At 41.6% G+C, this 15,097-nt stretch overlaps 2 protein-coding genes across 2 annotated transcripts in view; one reads left to right on the top strand and one right to left on the bottom strand.

The window, feature by feature from the left end:
• Window positions 1–15,097, top strand: part of LOC131994658 (suppressor of lurcher protein 1) — a 394,762-nt gene that overhangs the window by 316,073 nt on the left and 63,592 nt on the right. The window lies entirely within an intron of this gene.
• LOC106083124 (probable cytochrome P450 9f2) lies at window positions 2,207–8,617 on the bottom strand. The gene is made up of 4 exons (XM_013245976.2): window positions 8,361–8,617; window positions 7,798–8,302; window positions 2,435–3,059; window positions 2,207–2,376 (listed from the first exon to the last, which is right to left on the bottom strand). The coding sequence occupies exons 1-4, from the start codon at window positions 8,561–8,563 to the stop codon at window positions 2,207–2,209; spliced, it is 1,503 nt and encodes a 500-aa protein (XP_013101430.2). The 5' UTR covers window positions 8,564–8,617.

The following is a 15,097-nucleotide window of genomic DNA, read 5'->3' as shown; positions in this document are numbered from 1 at the left end:
CCGATTTTCTTGAAATTTTCACAGATGGTGCATAATGACCCCGTGGTGAAAACTGAGTACTACTTTTTTTGATATCTGAGGGGGGGCGGACCCTCCCCCTTACCCTAATTTTCAGAAACGCCAGATCTCGGAGATGGGTGATGCGATTTAAGCGAAATTGTGTGTGCGCTCTTATAGTAACCTATAAACAAAAATTTGGTATCCAAATTTTGGATAGGGTACCTATGGGGGCTGCCCCACCCTAAAACCTACCAAACATATATTTAGACCAATCACGACAATATGGGACTCAAATGAAAGGTATTCAGGATAAGAAAACGTATCTGATATCCAATTGTCGGACCAAGTGCTAGGGGGACCACCCCAAGCCTCAAAACACCCCTAAATCGGACATATTTCCCGACCATGGCAATATGCGACTCAAATGAAAGGTATTTGTGAGTTTGCGTGTACCACCGAGTTTGACTTCAAAAGACTTCTTTTTCGGAGTTTTTTCATCCATTCTGACAACATGACCTAGCCAACGCAGCCGTTGTATTTTGATGCGTGTAACTATGCTATCGTCGTCATACAGCTCGTACAGCTCGTGGTCCATACGTCGCCTGTATTCTCCGTTAACGCAAACTGGTCCATATATTTTACGAAGAATCTTTCTCTCAAATACTCCAAGCACTGCCTCATCTGCTTTCACAAGTACGCATGCCTCAGAACCATATAACAGCACGGGTAGTATTAGTGTCTAGTAAAGTGTAGTCTTCGTCTGTCGAGAGGTGGCCTAGTTTCTAAACTGCTTACTTAGTCCAAAGTAGCATCTGTTTGCTAGTATTATTCTTCGCTTTATCTCAAAACTGGTGTCATTCGTTTCGGTTACGGCGGCGCCGAGGTAGATAAAGTTACAGACTATCTCAAAGTTGTGGTTTCCAACTTTCTCCATGTTCTTTATCTGCTCGGTTGTACAAGGCTTTTTGGGAGTGGAAACCATCCATTTCGTCTTATCTCCATTTACTGCCAGACCCATTTTCACTGACTCTCTTTCGATTCTTTCCAAGGCTGCAGTTACTACTTCCGGTGACCGACCTATGATATCGATATCGTCGGCATAGGCAAGTAGCATGTGCTCTCTTGTGATTAGTGTGCCATATCTATTCACTTCTGCATCTCGTATAATCTTCTCCAGCAGGATATTAAAGAGATCACACGAGAGGCTGTCTCCTTGTCTGAAACCTCGTTTGCTATTAAATGGTTCGGAGAGATTCTTTCCTATTCTTACTGAGGAATGCGTATCAGCAAGTGTCATCCTGCAGAGTCTTATTAATTTTGCAGGGATACCAAACTCAGACATGGCTTGAAATACCTTTGAACGTAAAGGAGTATCGAAGGCGGCTTTGTAGTCAACAAAGAGATGGTAGGTGTTAATTTGTCCTTCTCGGGTCTTTTCTAGGATTTGACGTAGTGTGAATATCTGGTCTAGGGTGGATTTACCTGGTCTAAAGCCGCATTGATAGGGCCCAATTATCTCATTGACTTTAGGTTTTAATCTTTCACACAGTACGCTCGAGAGTATCTTGTATGCGATGGGGAGGAGACTTATTCCTCTGTAGTTGGCACATTCCATCTTGTCTCCTTTCTTGTATAGTATGTTCTTCTAGCCAGATTGTGCAGATAAGCTGATGCATACGCCTTATCAGCGTGTCGCCTCCGGTCTTAAATAGTTCAGCGGGTAACCCGTCGGCTCCTGCTGCCTTGTTGTTCTTTAGTCGGGTTACTGCTACTTGGACCTCATTCCGACTAGGAGGTAAACATTCTATACCATCATCAGGGATTGGTTCTGCGGTATCCTCTTCGCCGCCAACATCGGACACTAGCAGTTGGGTAAAATGTTCTTTCCATATCCTCAGCATTTTGTCTGTGTCAGTTACCAGATTTCCTTCTTTGTCTCTGCAGGAGGATGTGCCTGCACCAAAGCCATCGGTTTGGTGTTTAATTCTTTGGTACACTCTGAACTTAACCCTCCCAAATTGAAAACTTTCTAAATCTGGATATTTTTCAGAACCTAGGCAATAAATAATGTCCCACACTTACAAGCAAAGGGAGTTCTACTTCAGTTTTAGCAAAGAAAAAAAAATTATTAAATTTTTCTTTATTTTTCCTCGGCCCACTAATGAATAGCCTTATTTTAAACTTAATAATGCTTAAAAAACTCAAATTAATGTTTTCTTGGTTTAAATTGTAACCAGAATCCGGTTTTTGGTTGCAAATGCATGCTGGTCATATCCAATTCCATGGGAAGGCAAGTTTTTGAAGAAGCTTCCAAGCGATAATCACGCAGCACATAAAAAAGGAAGGCCTTTATTTCAAGTAGGGCAAAGCGTTTTCCTGAAAGAAGAACCATTTTGAAGAAACAAAATTCTTACCCACTTTGTCACCAACTTACCAATACAATTACGTGCTCCCAATCCAAATGGCAAATAGGTGCCCGTTTCAATTTTCGACTTATTTTCCGCACTAAAACGTTCCGGTTTTAACTTCTCAGGACTTTCAAAATACTTGGCATCTCTTTGTAGGGCACACGTAGGTATGCGCACCAATTCATCCTTTTTAATGGAAATTCTATCTCCACTTATGGGCGATACATAATCATAGTCACTGGTACAGGTACGATCTGAAACCATGGCCACGGGCCATTTTCTTAAGACCTCCGAAACCACCATATCCATGTAGGTCATTTTTTGTAGTATTTCATGGGTGAGAGGTTTACCTTGCAATTGTTTATCCACTTCCTGAATTTCTTCGAATAATTTCTGTTGAACTTCTGGATATTCCATTAGCTCATGACCAGCAAAGCCCATTGCCCCGGATGTTGTTTCAAAACCGGCAAAGAGAAAAATTAGGCACTGGGCGGCAATTTCAATGTCCGACCATCTACCGCGGCCTTCCATTAACAGATCAATCATATCTGGGCGTTGAATGTTCTCTTCTTCCCGGTGTTTCATAGCATCCATGACTAAATGGAAGAAGTAATCGGAGGATTTCCTACCGAGGAAATCCATTTTGAAAAACTGGAATGGAAAAATATTGGCTTTTACAAAAAAAATATAGAGACATGGAAATGAAACTTCGACAGATAAAAGACTTCATTATGTTTAACATAAAACTTTCGACTGGATTTGGAGGTTCTTTTAACAAAGTTGCTATAGGGTCAATAATCGCCCTGTACCGCAAAGAAGTCGATCTTAATATCTCCCAATGCACGAATGAGATGGTATGTGGGAAGTCTATCAACGCTCCTTCTAACCTTATGTGGTGAAAAGAAGGTTGACTAGACAATGCTTCCAAAGGGGAGTCTTTTCTTGACAACTCTCTGGAACCTATTGATAAATGAAGTCCTATTGGATCTTAACAAGGGTGACATGACATTCATTACGGAAAATATTGTGCCACCCATCCAAAGTGTCCGTCGTCGATGAGAGAGTTTATGGATAGGTCACTAAGAAGACTGACGAGAAAGGCTGCGAGAAATGGGTTACCCAAGCAACACACAATTATTGCTCTCCAATCGGAGATTTAAGACTCCCGTCTTTGGGCGGAATCACTCTGCAATTGTCCATGGTGGAGAAATGCCTGGGCCTTTTCCTCTATTCGTAGTATTTCATAGGTCAGAGAATCAGAGAAAACAAGCTGGAAGGCAATATGCGCCTTCTGCTCGTGAAGGAGGATGTTGTTTAACACAAAGATGATTTACAAGATTTCACAGATGCAAATATTGTGATACCACTTGTGACGTATGGTTGCGCTATGAAGGTGCTGGCCCGCCTCGGAATCACCAAAGCATTGAGATCCAGATCATAGGTGGGCTTTGAGGCCAAGGTGGTCTTATAAGGCCAAGGTGGTCTTATAAGGCCAAGGTGGTCATTATAAGGCCAAGGTGGCCTTATAAAACCACCTTAGCCTTATAAGACCACCATGGCCTTATAAGACCACCGTAGTCTTATAAGACCACCGTGGCCTTATAAGACCATCTTGGCCTTATAAGACCACCTTGGCCTTATAAGACCACCATGGCCTTATAAGACCACCATGGCCTTATAAGACCACCGTGGCCTTATAAGACCACCTTGGCCATATAAGACCACCGTGGCCTTATAAGACCACCTTGGCCTTATAAGACCACCTTGGCCTTATAAGACCACCTTGGCCTTATAAAACCACCTTGGCCTTATAAGACCACCATGGCCTTATAAGACCACCGTGGCCTTATAAGACCACCTTGGCCTTATAAGACCACCGTGGCCTTATAAGACCACCTTGGCCTTATAAGACCACCGTGGCCTTATAAGACCACCGTGGCCTTATAAGACCACCTTGGCCTTATAAGACCACCTTGGCCTTATAAGACCACCGTGGCCTTATAAGACCACCTTGGCCTTATAAGACCACCGTGGCCTTATAAGACCACCTTGGCCTTATAAGACCACCATGGCCTTATAAGACCACCATGGCCTTATAAGACCACCATGGCCTTATAAGACCACCGTGGCCTTATAAGACCACCTTGGCCTTATAAGACCACCGTGGCCTTATAAGACCACCTTGGCCTTATAAGACCACCGTGGCCTTATAAGACCACCGTGGCCTTATAAGACCACCTTGGCCTTATAAGACCACCTTGGCCTTATAAGACCACCGTGGCCTTATAAGACCACCTTGGCCTTATAAGACCACCATGGCCTTATAAGACCACCATGGCCTTATAAGACCACCATGGCCTTATAAGACCACCGTGGCCTTATAAGACCACCTTGGCCTTATAAGACCACCGTGGCCTTATAAGACCACCGTGGCCTTATAAGACCACCTTGGCCTTATAAGACCACCGTGGCCTTATAAGACCACCGTGGCCTTATAAGACCACCGTGGCCTTATAAGACCACCGTGGCCTTATAAGACTACCTTGGCCTTATAAAACCACCATGGCCTTATAAAACCACCATGGCCTTATAAGACCACCGTGGCCTTATAAGACCACCGTGGCCTTATAAGACCACCGTGGCCTTATAAGACCACCTTGGCCTTATAAGACCACCATGGCCTTATAAGACCACCATGGCCTTATAAGACCACCGTTGCCTTATAAGACCACCTTGGCCTTATAAGACCACCGTGGCCTTATAAGACCACCGTGGCCTTATAAGACCACCTTGGCCTTATAAGACCACCTTGGCCTTATAAGACCACCGTGGCCTTATAAGACCACCGTGGCCTTATAAGACCACCGTGGCCTTATAAGACCACCGTGGCCTTATAAGACCACCGTGGCCTTATAAGACCACCGTGGCCTTATAAGACTACCTTGGCCTTATAAAACCACCATGGCCTTATAAGACCACCGTGGCCTTATAAGACCACATTGGCCTTATAAGACCACCGTGGCCTTATAAGACCACCGTGGCCTTATAAGACCACCTTGGCCTTATAAGACCACCTTGGCCTTATAAAACCACCTTGGCCTTATAAGACCACCATGGCCTTATAAGACCACCATGGCCTTATAAGACCACCGTGGCCTTATAAGACCACCTTGGCCTTATAAGACCACCGTGGCCTTATAAGACCACCTTGGCCTTATAAGACCACCTTGGCCTTATAAGACCACCGTGGCCTTATAAGACCACCTTGGCCTTGTAAGACTACCTGGGCCTTATAAGACCACCTTGGTCTTATAAGGCCAAGGTGGTCTTACGAGACCAAGGTGGTCTTACAAGACCAAGGTGGTCTTACAAGACCAAGGTGGTCTTATAAGGAAAAGTGGTCTAATCAGACCACATTGGTCTTAATATTCTGAAAGCTTCCTGAGTCTATCTTCCGCAACAACCATATCAAAATAGTACTGCGGTTGTACCTCTCCTAAACGGAACTTCTTCAGTTTTGAATATAGACCTTATAAGCCACGGTGGTCTTATAAGGCCACGGTGGTCTTATAAAGCAAAGGTGGTCTTATAAAGCCAAGATGGTCTTATAGGGCCAAGGAGGTCAAGGTGGTCTTACAAGGCCACGGTGGTCTTATAAGGCCACGGTGGTCTTATAAGGCCACGGTGGTCTTATAAGGCCACGGTGGTCTTATAAGGCCACGGTGGTCTTATAAGGCCACGGTGGTCTTATAAGGCCACGGTGTTCTTATAAGGCCACAGTGGTCTTATAAGGCCACGGTGGTCTTATAAGGCCACAGTGGTCTTATAAGGCCACGGTGGTCTTATAAGGCCACGGTGGTCTTATAAGGGCAAGTTGATCTTATAAGGCCAAGGTGGTCTTATAAAGGCAAGGTGGTCTTATAAGAGCTAAGTTGATTTTATAAGGCCAAGGTGGTCTTATAAGGCCAAGGTTGTCTTATAAGACCAAGGTAGTTTTGTCAGGCCAAGGTGGTCGTATAAGGCCAAGGTGGTCTTATAGGGCCAAGATGGTCTTATAAGGCCAAGGTGGTCTTATAAGGCCAAGGTGGTCTTATAAGGCCACGGTGGTCTTATAAGGCCACGGTGGTCTTATAAGGCCACGGTGGTCTTATAAGGCCACGGTGGTCTTATAAGGCCACGGTGGTCTTATAAGGCCACGGTGGTCTTATAAGGCCACGGTGGTCTTATAAGGCCACGGTGGTCTTATAAGGCCACGGTGGTCTTATAAGGCCACGGTGGTCTTATAAGGCCACGGTGGTCTTATAAGGCCACGGTGGTCTTATAAGGCCACGGTGGTCTTATAAGGCCACGGTGGTCTTATAAGGCCAGGGTGGTCTTATAAGGCCACGGTGGTCTTATAAGGCCACGGTGGTCTTATAAGGCCACGGTGGTCTTATAAGGCCACTGTGGTCTTATAAGGCCAAGGTGGTCTTATAAGGCCACGGTGGTCTTATAAGGCCACGGTGGTCTTATATGGCCAGGGTGGTCTTATAAGGCCAAGGTGGTCTTATAAGGCCGAGGTGGTCTTATAAGGCCAAGGTAGTTTTGTGAGGCCAAGATAGTCTTATTAGGCCACGGTGGTCTTATAAAGCCAAGGTGGTCTTATAAAGCCAAGGTGGTCTTATAGGGCCAAGGAGGTCAAGGTGGTCTTATAAGGCCAAGGTGGTCTTATACGGCCAAGGTGGTATTATAAGGCCAAGGTGGTCTTATAAGGCCAAGGTGGTCTTATAAGGCCAAGGTGGTCTTATAAGGCCAAGGTGGTCTTATAAGGCCAAGGTGGTCTTATAAGGCCAAGGTGGTCTTATAAGGCCAAGGTGGTCTTATAAGGCCAAGGTGGTCTTATAAGGCCAAGGTGGTCTTATAAGGCCAAGGTGGTCTTATAAGGCCAAGGTGGTCTTATAAGGCCAGGGTGGTCTTATAAGGCCAGGGTGGTCTCATAAGGCCAGGGTGGTCTTATAAGGCCAGGGTGGTCTTATAAGGCCAGGGTGGTCTTATAAGGCCAGGGTTGTCTTATAAGGCCAGGGTTGTCTTATAAGGCCATGGTGGTCTTATAAGGCCAAGGTGGTCTTATAAGGCCAAGGTGGTCTTATAATGCCAGGGTGGTCTTATAAGGCCAGGGTGGTCTTATAAGGCCAGGGTGGTCTTATAAGGCCAAGGTGGTCTTATAAGGCCAAGGTGGACTTATAAGTCCAATCAATAGAATCTACATAAAAATTTTCGGGAAGCCGATATTACAAATTTGTTCAAAATGTGGATGTATATTGATTCTGTCTCATCCATCTTAGCAAACTGTAAGTTCTTTCTCATTTTTATTGTACTACACAATATTGTCAATTCAAATTCCACTTACCTCTGCTATCTTGGGGAATAACATCATGAAAAATATTTTCATATGTTGAAAGGGAGTAAAACATATAGCCCTCTTCGATTGCATATAAAACTCATTCTCCTTGTCCCGTAGAGAGTTCACTTCCACCCCAAAAGCTACAGAGGCTATGATATCATTGGTTAGACGCATTGTTAAATCCTTAACATCCACCTCAAAACCACCAGCATTTGCATTCTTATGTTGATCTCTAAAATCGGACATATTCTCATGTACTGTTTTCAACATTAAGCCAAGCATTTGTTCTATTTTATTGCCGCGAAAAACAGGATTTAAAGTTTTTCTCATTTCATTCCATTTTAAATTTTCCATCATAAATATGGAGTTGGTAAAGAGGCTGGCCTCATTGACCGGTATGCAATTATTGCGATTGACAAAGTGATTGAAAGCATCGATGAGAATGTGTTTGACCATTTTCGGTTCACGTATCATCAAAACCGGTTTGCGATTATCAAAGGCTCCATAGGCACTGAGACAGAAAAAAGGAATGTGGACTGAACTTCGTAAAATCAAAAAGTTATTTTTACCTGCCGCTGAATTTCTGATGAAATTCACACATGACTTGTAAAGCCGATTTGCGTCCCATCATAACATCTCTGGCACTACCTAAAAGGAACACCGGTTTGTCATGGGGTATGTTGCGCTTTTTGAAGTGGTCATCGTATTCAGTGCCCCAACGATAGAACAATATGCCACCAATAACAAACACTAACAACAATTCAAGCCACATGTTGGCAAAGTTGCGGAATTTGTTTCTTATGAAGTTGACAAGACTTCTTTGGCTTTAATGTTTACTGGTCAAATTCTAATGACGCACTAACAACATTTCACAACAAACTCTTTCAATGGAGCAGCTGTGAGAACCAAAGAGGGTAAGATAATACAAGAGAGGGTTTCTGCTTTGTCTTCCCCGTACCGTAAAATAACATGCGTTAAAGACACAACATTTTCCATGTATTCCAATTGGAATCACATTGAGGGTTGCAACATTTTCGGGTTATTCTGTTTTGATTCGGGCATTCGTTCGAACATTTTTCGTATTTTGCTTTGTTTCTTTGCAACCGAAAGTTGGAATAAAAGGAAAAACGAATTATCGTAAGCAACTCAATCATGTTGTGTCTTTAACTTTTGTCACTGGCCATGCTGTATTTCGCTCTAATGCCAACTCTTTTCTTTTCTCACCCTCTTTGGTGAGAACAATCGAATTTAAACAAAGCTAAGCATTTTATTTCATGACACTCTTTTGTTCATGTACCCTACACAAAGATGGTTGGTTGGTTGTGTTGACATGATGTTTGCTATTGGACATGAATAAAATACAATTTCATATTAACGCCTTAAAGAGCCTTAAGGGGCAAAATATCGATGGCCCTATCGATATTTTAATGTTTGTCCGAATATCGATTAATTTTTTTGGTATCGATACTATGGCAATGTTAAATTTTTTGCAAAGTTTAACAAATAATAAGGGCCCCCTGTTGCCGAGTAGGTAGCGTGCTTGAATAGCAGTGCAGGGATTGTGTGTTCGATTACCGCCAGAAGCCTTGGTTTGTCGCTACTGTGAGATAACAATGGGCAAAAAATTGTCTAAGTGAGTGAAGGAATGTTACTCTTACCTAACCTAACAAATAATAAGCGATCCGACACTGAATGTGTCTTTTAAAATTCACAACGCCTATAGAGGGCGCTATTTTCATCCTATTCGACTGAAATTTTATATGATTTCTTTTATGACTTCCAAGTGGCTTTATTTAATTTGTTTTTATTGATCTCCTGATTTTTATTTCTCATTTTCATTTGAAATATTGGTAGTGGGAAATTAACGATAGTATCGATACTATCAATATTTATCGTTAGAAATATCGAAAATATCGAATATTGAGATTATCGATAGTTTGTCAGCTCTACTCAAGGTTGGGGCTTTATCGAAATATTCATTCAGATCCTATAAAATATTAGTATTCTTGGTAGTCGAAAAAATTTAGGACAATCTAGACCTTCCTCTAACCCGTTCTGTCCTTCCATCTTTCCATGTATCTATCTGATGTAATAACTCTACAATAGAGACATTGGATTGAAACTTTTCTTGTCCTTAAGCAAGTTAAGTTAGAAGATGGGCTATATATAGGACTATATCTTGATATGGCCGCCATATAGACCAATCTTGCGATTGAAGATGTTTCGTCCACAAATGGCGTATTTACTAACCGATTTACTAGAAATTTGGAACAACGAGTTGATCCAGGTTCCTCGGTATCCGTATCCGTTATGGTTCAGACCCGTATGAATCAAATCCATAAATGCCGTATTCATTAACCAATTTCGCTATAATTTGGCACAGTGAATTTGGTAGATTAGAGGCCACCGTGGCGCAGAGGTTAGCATGTCCGCCGAACGCTTGGGTTCAAATCTCGGCGTGAGCATCAGAAAAATTTTCAGCGCTGGTTATCCCCTTACTAATGCTGGCTACATTTGAGAGGTATGCTGTCATGTTAGAACTTCTCCCAAAAAAAGGAGTCACACTGCAGCATGCCGTTCGGACTCGGCATAAAAAGGAGGCCCCTTATCATGGAGCTTAAACTTTATTCGGACTGCACTCATTGATATGAGAGAAGTATCTCCTGTTCCTTGGTGGAATGTTCATGGGAAATTTAGTTAGAGTTTCATTTAGATCCTCCGGATTTCCGTACCGAGTATAGTCTAGGTCGAACTATATTTGCCTATAGCTGCCATAAGGACCGATCTGAGGATTTTAATTCTTATCCCCATAAAAGCTCCATTTAATACCCGAATTCGCTGAAATTTTACACATTAAGTTGTGTTAAGACTATTGATGTAATTGCCTAAACTGGTTTGGGTTGGACTATATTTTGATAGAGCTGCCATACATAGTAATCTCCCGATTTAAATTGTTGGACCCATAAGAGGCGCATTTTTATTCGACTCGATTGAAATTTGGCAAAGTGAGCTGTGTGTAAGACTTTTATACATCCGAACTGAGTATGGTTCAGATCGGACCATATTTTAATATAGTCCCCATGTAGACCCATTTCTCTTCTCTGGGTTAACATTGAGACCCCTGGGTCTAGCAGACGGCTTCAAATCCTTCCTCAGTCAGCATCCGCAATAGGTCATTATTGGTGGTCACCCAAAGGAGTGGCGATAAAATGCCACCTCCCCTGTGGCGTGCCTTTTGCCACTTTTTATACCCTCCACCAGGGGTATGAGGGGTATACTAATTTCGTCATTCTGTTTGTAACTACTCGAAATATTCGTCTGAGACCCCATAAAGTGTATATATTTTTTTCGACATTTTATATCGATCTAGCCATGTCCGTCCGTCTGTCCGTCCGTCCGTCCGTTCGTCTGTCTGTCGAAAGCACGCTAACTTCCGAAGGAGTAAAGCTAGCCGCTTGAAATTTTGCACAAATACTTTTTATTAGTGTAGGTCGGTTGGTATTGTAAATGGGCCATATCGGTCCATGTTTTGATATAGCTGTCATATAAACCGGTCTTGGGTCTTGACTTTTTGAGCCTCCAGACTGCGCAATTCCTATCCGATTGGAATGAAATTTTGCACGACGTCTTTTATTATGATATCCAATAACTGTGCCAAGTATGGTTCAAATCGGTCCATAACCTGATATAGCTGTCATATAAACCGATCTTGGTCTTGACTTCTTGAGCCTCTAGAGTGCGCAATTCTTATCCTATTGGAATGCAATTTTGCACGACGTACTCCGTTATGATATCCAACAACTGTGCCAAGTATGGTTCAAATCGGTTCATAACCTGATATAGCTGTCATATAAACAGATCTGGGGACTTGACTTCTTGAGCTTCTAGAGGGCGCAATTCCTATCCGATTTGGCTGAAATTTTGGATGACGTATTTTATTCTTACTTTCAACAACTATGTCAAATAAGCTTAAAATCGGTTCATAACCTGATATAGCTGCCATATAAACCGATCTGGGATCTTGACTTCTTGAGCCTCTAGAGGTCGCAATTATTATCCGATTTGCCTGAAATTTTGTACGACGGTTTCTCTCATGACCATCAACATTCGTGTTTTTTATGGTCTGAATATAGCCCGATATAGCTCCCATATAAATCGATCTCTCTATTTTACTTCTTGAGCCCCCAAAGGGAGCAATTCTTTTTCGAATCTTGATATCGCTCTAATAGCAGAGCAAACCTTTTCTTTTATCCTTTTTTGCCTAAGAAGAGATGCCAGGAAAAGAACTCAACAAATGCGATCCATGGTGGACGGTATATAAGATTCGGCCCGGCTGAACTTAGCACGCTATTATTTGTTGCATTTATTTTATGTCATGGGACCCGCAATTCATCCACCTGTTCCTTAGCATATGATTTATACAGTCTCTAAGGACCCGGTGCAACCGGCACTGCTCTAAGGATTAGATCAGTGTGTCGGGCCGCACAATGTTAAAACGCCCCTTTGATGTCAATGCATACCGACATTGTGTACGTTTTGGCATCGAAGGATTCTTCTATTTTATGCACAACATCGTGCAGGGCTGTTTCACCGACATTCCCTTGACATAGACATGCTCTTTGTATTTGAGCTACTCTTTATCTACTCTACTCTCTCTTTATCATGGTATCCTCTCCTCTTTATCATGGTGTGGATACGTTCTATGGTCTTGAGTAGAAAGGACGTAAGGATTATAGGTCTGTAGGCCTTTGGTGTCGCATTACTTGCCTTGCCGGGCTTGGGCATAAATACCACTTTGCCTCCTGCCAGGCATTCGGAGTATATGGAAATCTTAGGCACGCTGTGAAAATACAGCCCAAATGAGGCGTCAAATAGTCGGTCTCATTCTGTTGTAATGCCGGAAATATTCCATCAGGTTAAATGGTGCGAAACTCCTCAAGGCTTTCTTGAACATAAATTCCGTTATGATCAACCTCATTATTCCAAGATTCCGTTGTCTCCATGAGTCCCGTCACTTTTGGTACAATTGTTGGTAGTCGTATCAGAAAATTGTGTATCAAATTTGAGCCAAATCGGACAACGACTGCGGTTTCTAGGAGCTCATGAATTCAATTCGAAGGACCACTTCAAACGGTCCAAACCTGAATCGATGAGGCCAATTAGCAATCCCCAATCAAAAAGAGGTAGCCCCGGTTGCCAAGTCGAAATGCCAGCGCGCGTATCTAGGGTTCGATTCGGGGATCGTGGATTCGATTCCCACTAGAGGCCTGATCTTTCACTACTGTGATATCACTTTGAATTAAACAGTCTAACTGATTCAGTTATGAAAATAGAATGCCTCTCTAACCTTACATAACCTACATCAATCTATCTTGAACTGAAGGCGGGCGGACAGCTCTATCAAAACATGAACCGATATGGCAAAACACGCTATGCTATGTAGATGGTAATATGACAAACACTCTACACAATCCCAACCGACCTACACTAATGGAAAGTGTTTGTACAAAATTTCAAGTACCTAGACAGACGGACATGGCTAAACCGAGTAAGAATGTCAACGCGATCCAGGATATAGATTCTTTATAGGGTCACAGATTAATATTTCGAGGAGTTACAAACCGAACGACTAGCTTAATATACCCTCCTATAGTTTGAGATATTACAAACGGAATGACTAGATAGTATACCTCCATTCGATGGTTGTGGATATAAAAACTAAAGTTTTCTAAAATACTCCCGTTTTTGTTTCAATACAATTAATACCACAGCTGGCTACTGTTTGTTTATTCAAATTCAAGAAAACATTTTCTCATGGCTTATCAAAATCCAAAAAAAAAAATAAACATTTTAATTCGATTTTAATGCTCAAATACCGGCTTATTAGTATTAGATAATAATCCAGCGATGACAAAGCCAAACATTTTTTATTGCATGGCTAAAACAAAAACAAATCTAATGTATGTGTGTGTAACCAAGTCGTCATTAAAAGCCGAAGCAAGGTCATTATTGTTTATATACAAACTGAGAAAGAGACCGGCATATAGAAACAGATAAATAAAGAGAGAGAGAGAGATAGAGAGAGAGCGAGAAATAGAGCAAACGAACAACAAAGAGCTTTAAGTTCAGTATTATCTCATCGTACGCAAATGTCATATAGCACCCCCGCTATTAAATGTTTTGTTGGTGTGTTTTATTCAATACAACAGCACAAATGTAAACAACCGAGTTCATTTTTTTACAAACATTCATTTTGTGGGATTAAAATAGAAATACAAAAACAAAAACCATAACAGTAGTATCTGATGAAAGCATAACCGTGATTCGGTTAGGGAAATAATTGATAAGAAGTAAAAGCAAGATAACTTCGATCATGTCGAACTTAGAGTACCCACCGACATATCTTATCAATCAAACTAGAAGTGGCAGCTGCACAGAAAAAAATAAAAATCTGTTTCAATCACAAAACTCAATGATCCAATTAATTTTTTAATTGAATCTGCTTCAATCACAAAAATGATAATATCACTCACAGTTTTTGAAAAAAAATAATTAAAAAATTTTTATTGTGTATATAATTAAAAAAATTATTGGAATTTGCAATTATTTTTTTAACTGATACAAATAAAAAAATTATTGAAATTTTTAATAAATTTTTAATTGATCCAGTTAATAATGACTGAAATTTTTTGAAAATTCCAATTTATTTCCATACATTATTTCTATGCGATAGCTCAATCCGCCATCCATCTAAAAATCACGATTACAGAAACATCAACAAAAAATAATGAAGCTGACAACCAAAGAGGGTGAAAAGAAGAAGAGTTGGCATTAGAGCTAAATTCGGGATGACCAGTGACAAAAGTTAAAGACGCAACATGTTTGAATTGCTTACGATATTTCGTTTTTCCTTTTATACCAACTTTCGGTTGCGAAGAATCAAAGCAAAATAAGAAAAAATGTTCGAACAAATGCCAGAATCAAAAGAAAAACCCGAAAATGTTGCAACCCTCAATGTGAATCCAATTGGAATACATCGAACAGGTTGTGTCTTTAACGCGAGTTTTTTAAGGTATGGGGAAGACTAAGCAGAAACCCACTCTCTTCTCTTACCCTCTTTGCTGACAACCCCCCGATGACGACCTATGGATTCAGAACACGGTTTATGATTGGAACATGGAACGTCATAACTCTCTCAGAAGCATTGAGACTTTGCCAAGTCCAGAACGAGACGTCAAACTACAACCTAGACATCCTCGGTTTAAGTGAAGTACCATGGCCGTCGAAATCCAGAACTATGGATCTT

This window comes from Stomoxys calcitrans, chromosome 2, assembly GCF_963082655.1.
Source record: "Stomoxys calcitrans chromosome 2, idStoCalc2.1, whole genome shotgun sequence".
NCBI lineage: Eukaryota > Metazoa > Arthropoda > Insecta > Diptera > Muscidae > Stomoxys > Stomoxys calcitrans.
Note: the sequence above shows the minus strand (reverse complement) of the source record. Positions and strands in the feature narration are given on the sequence as shown.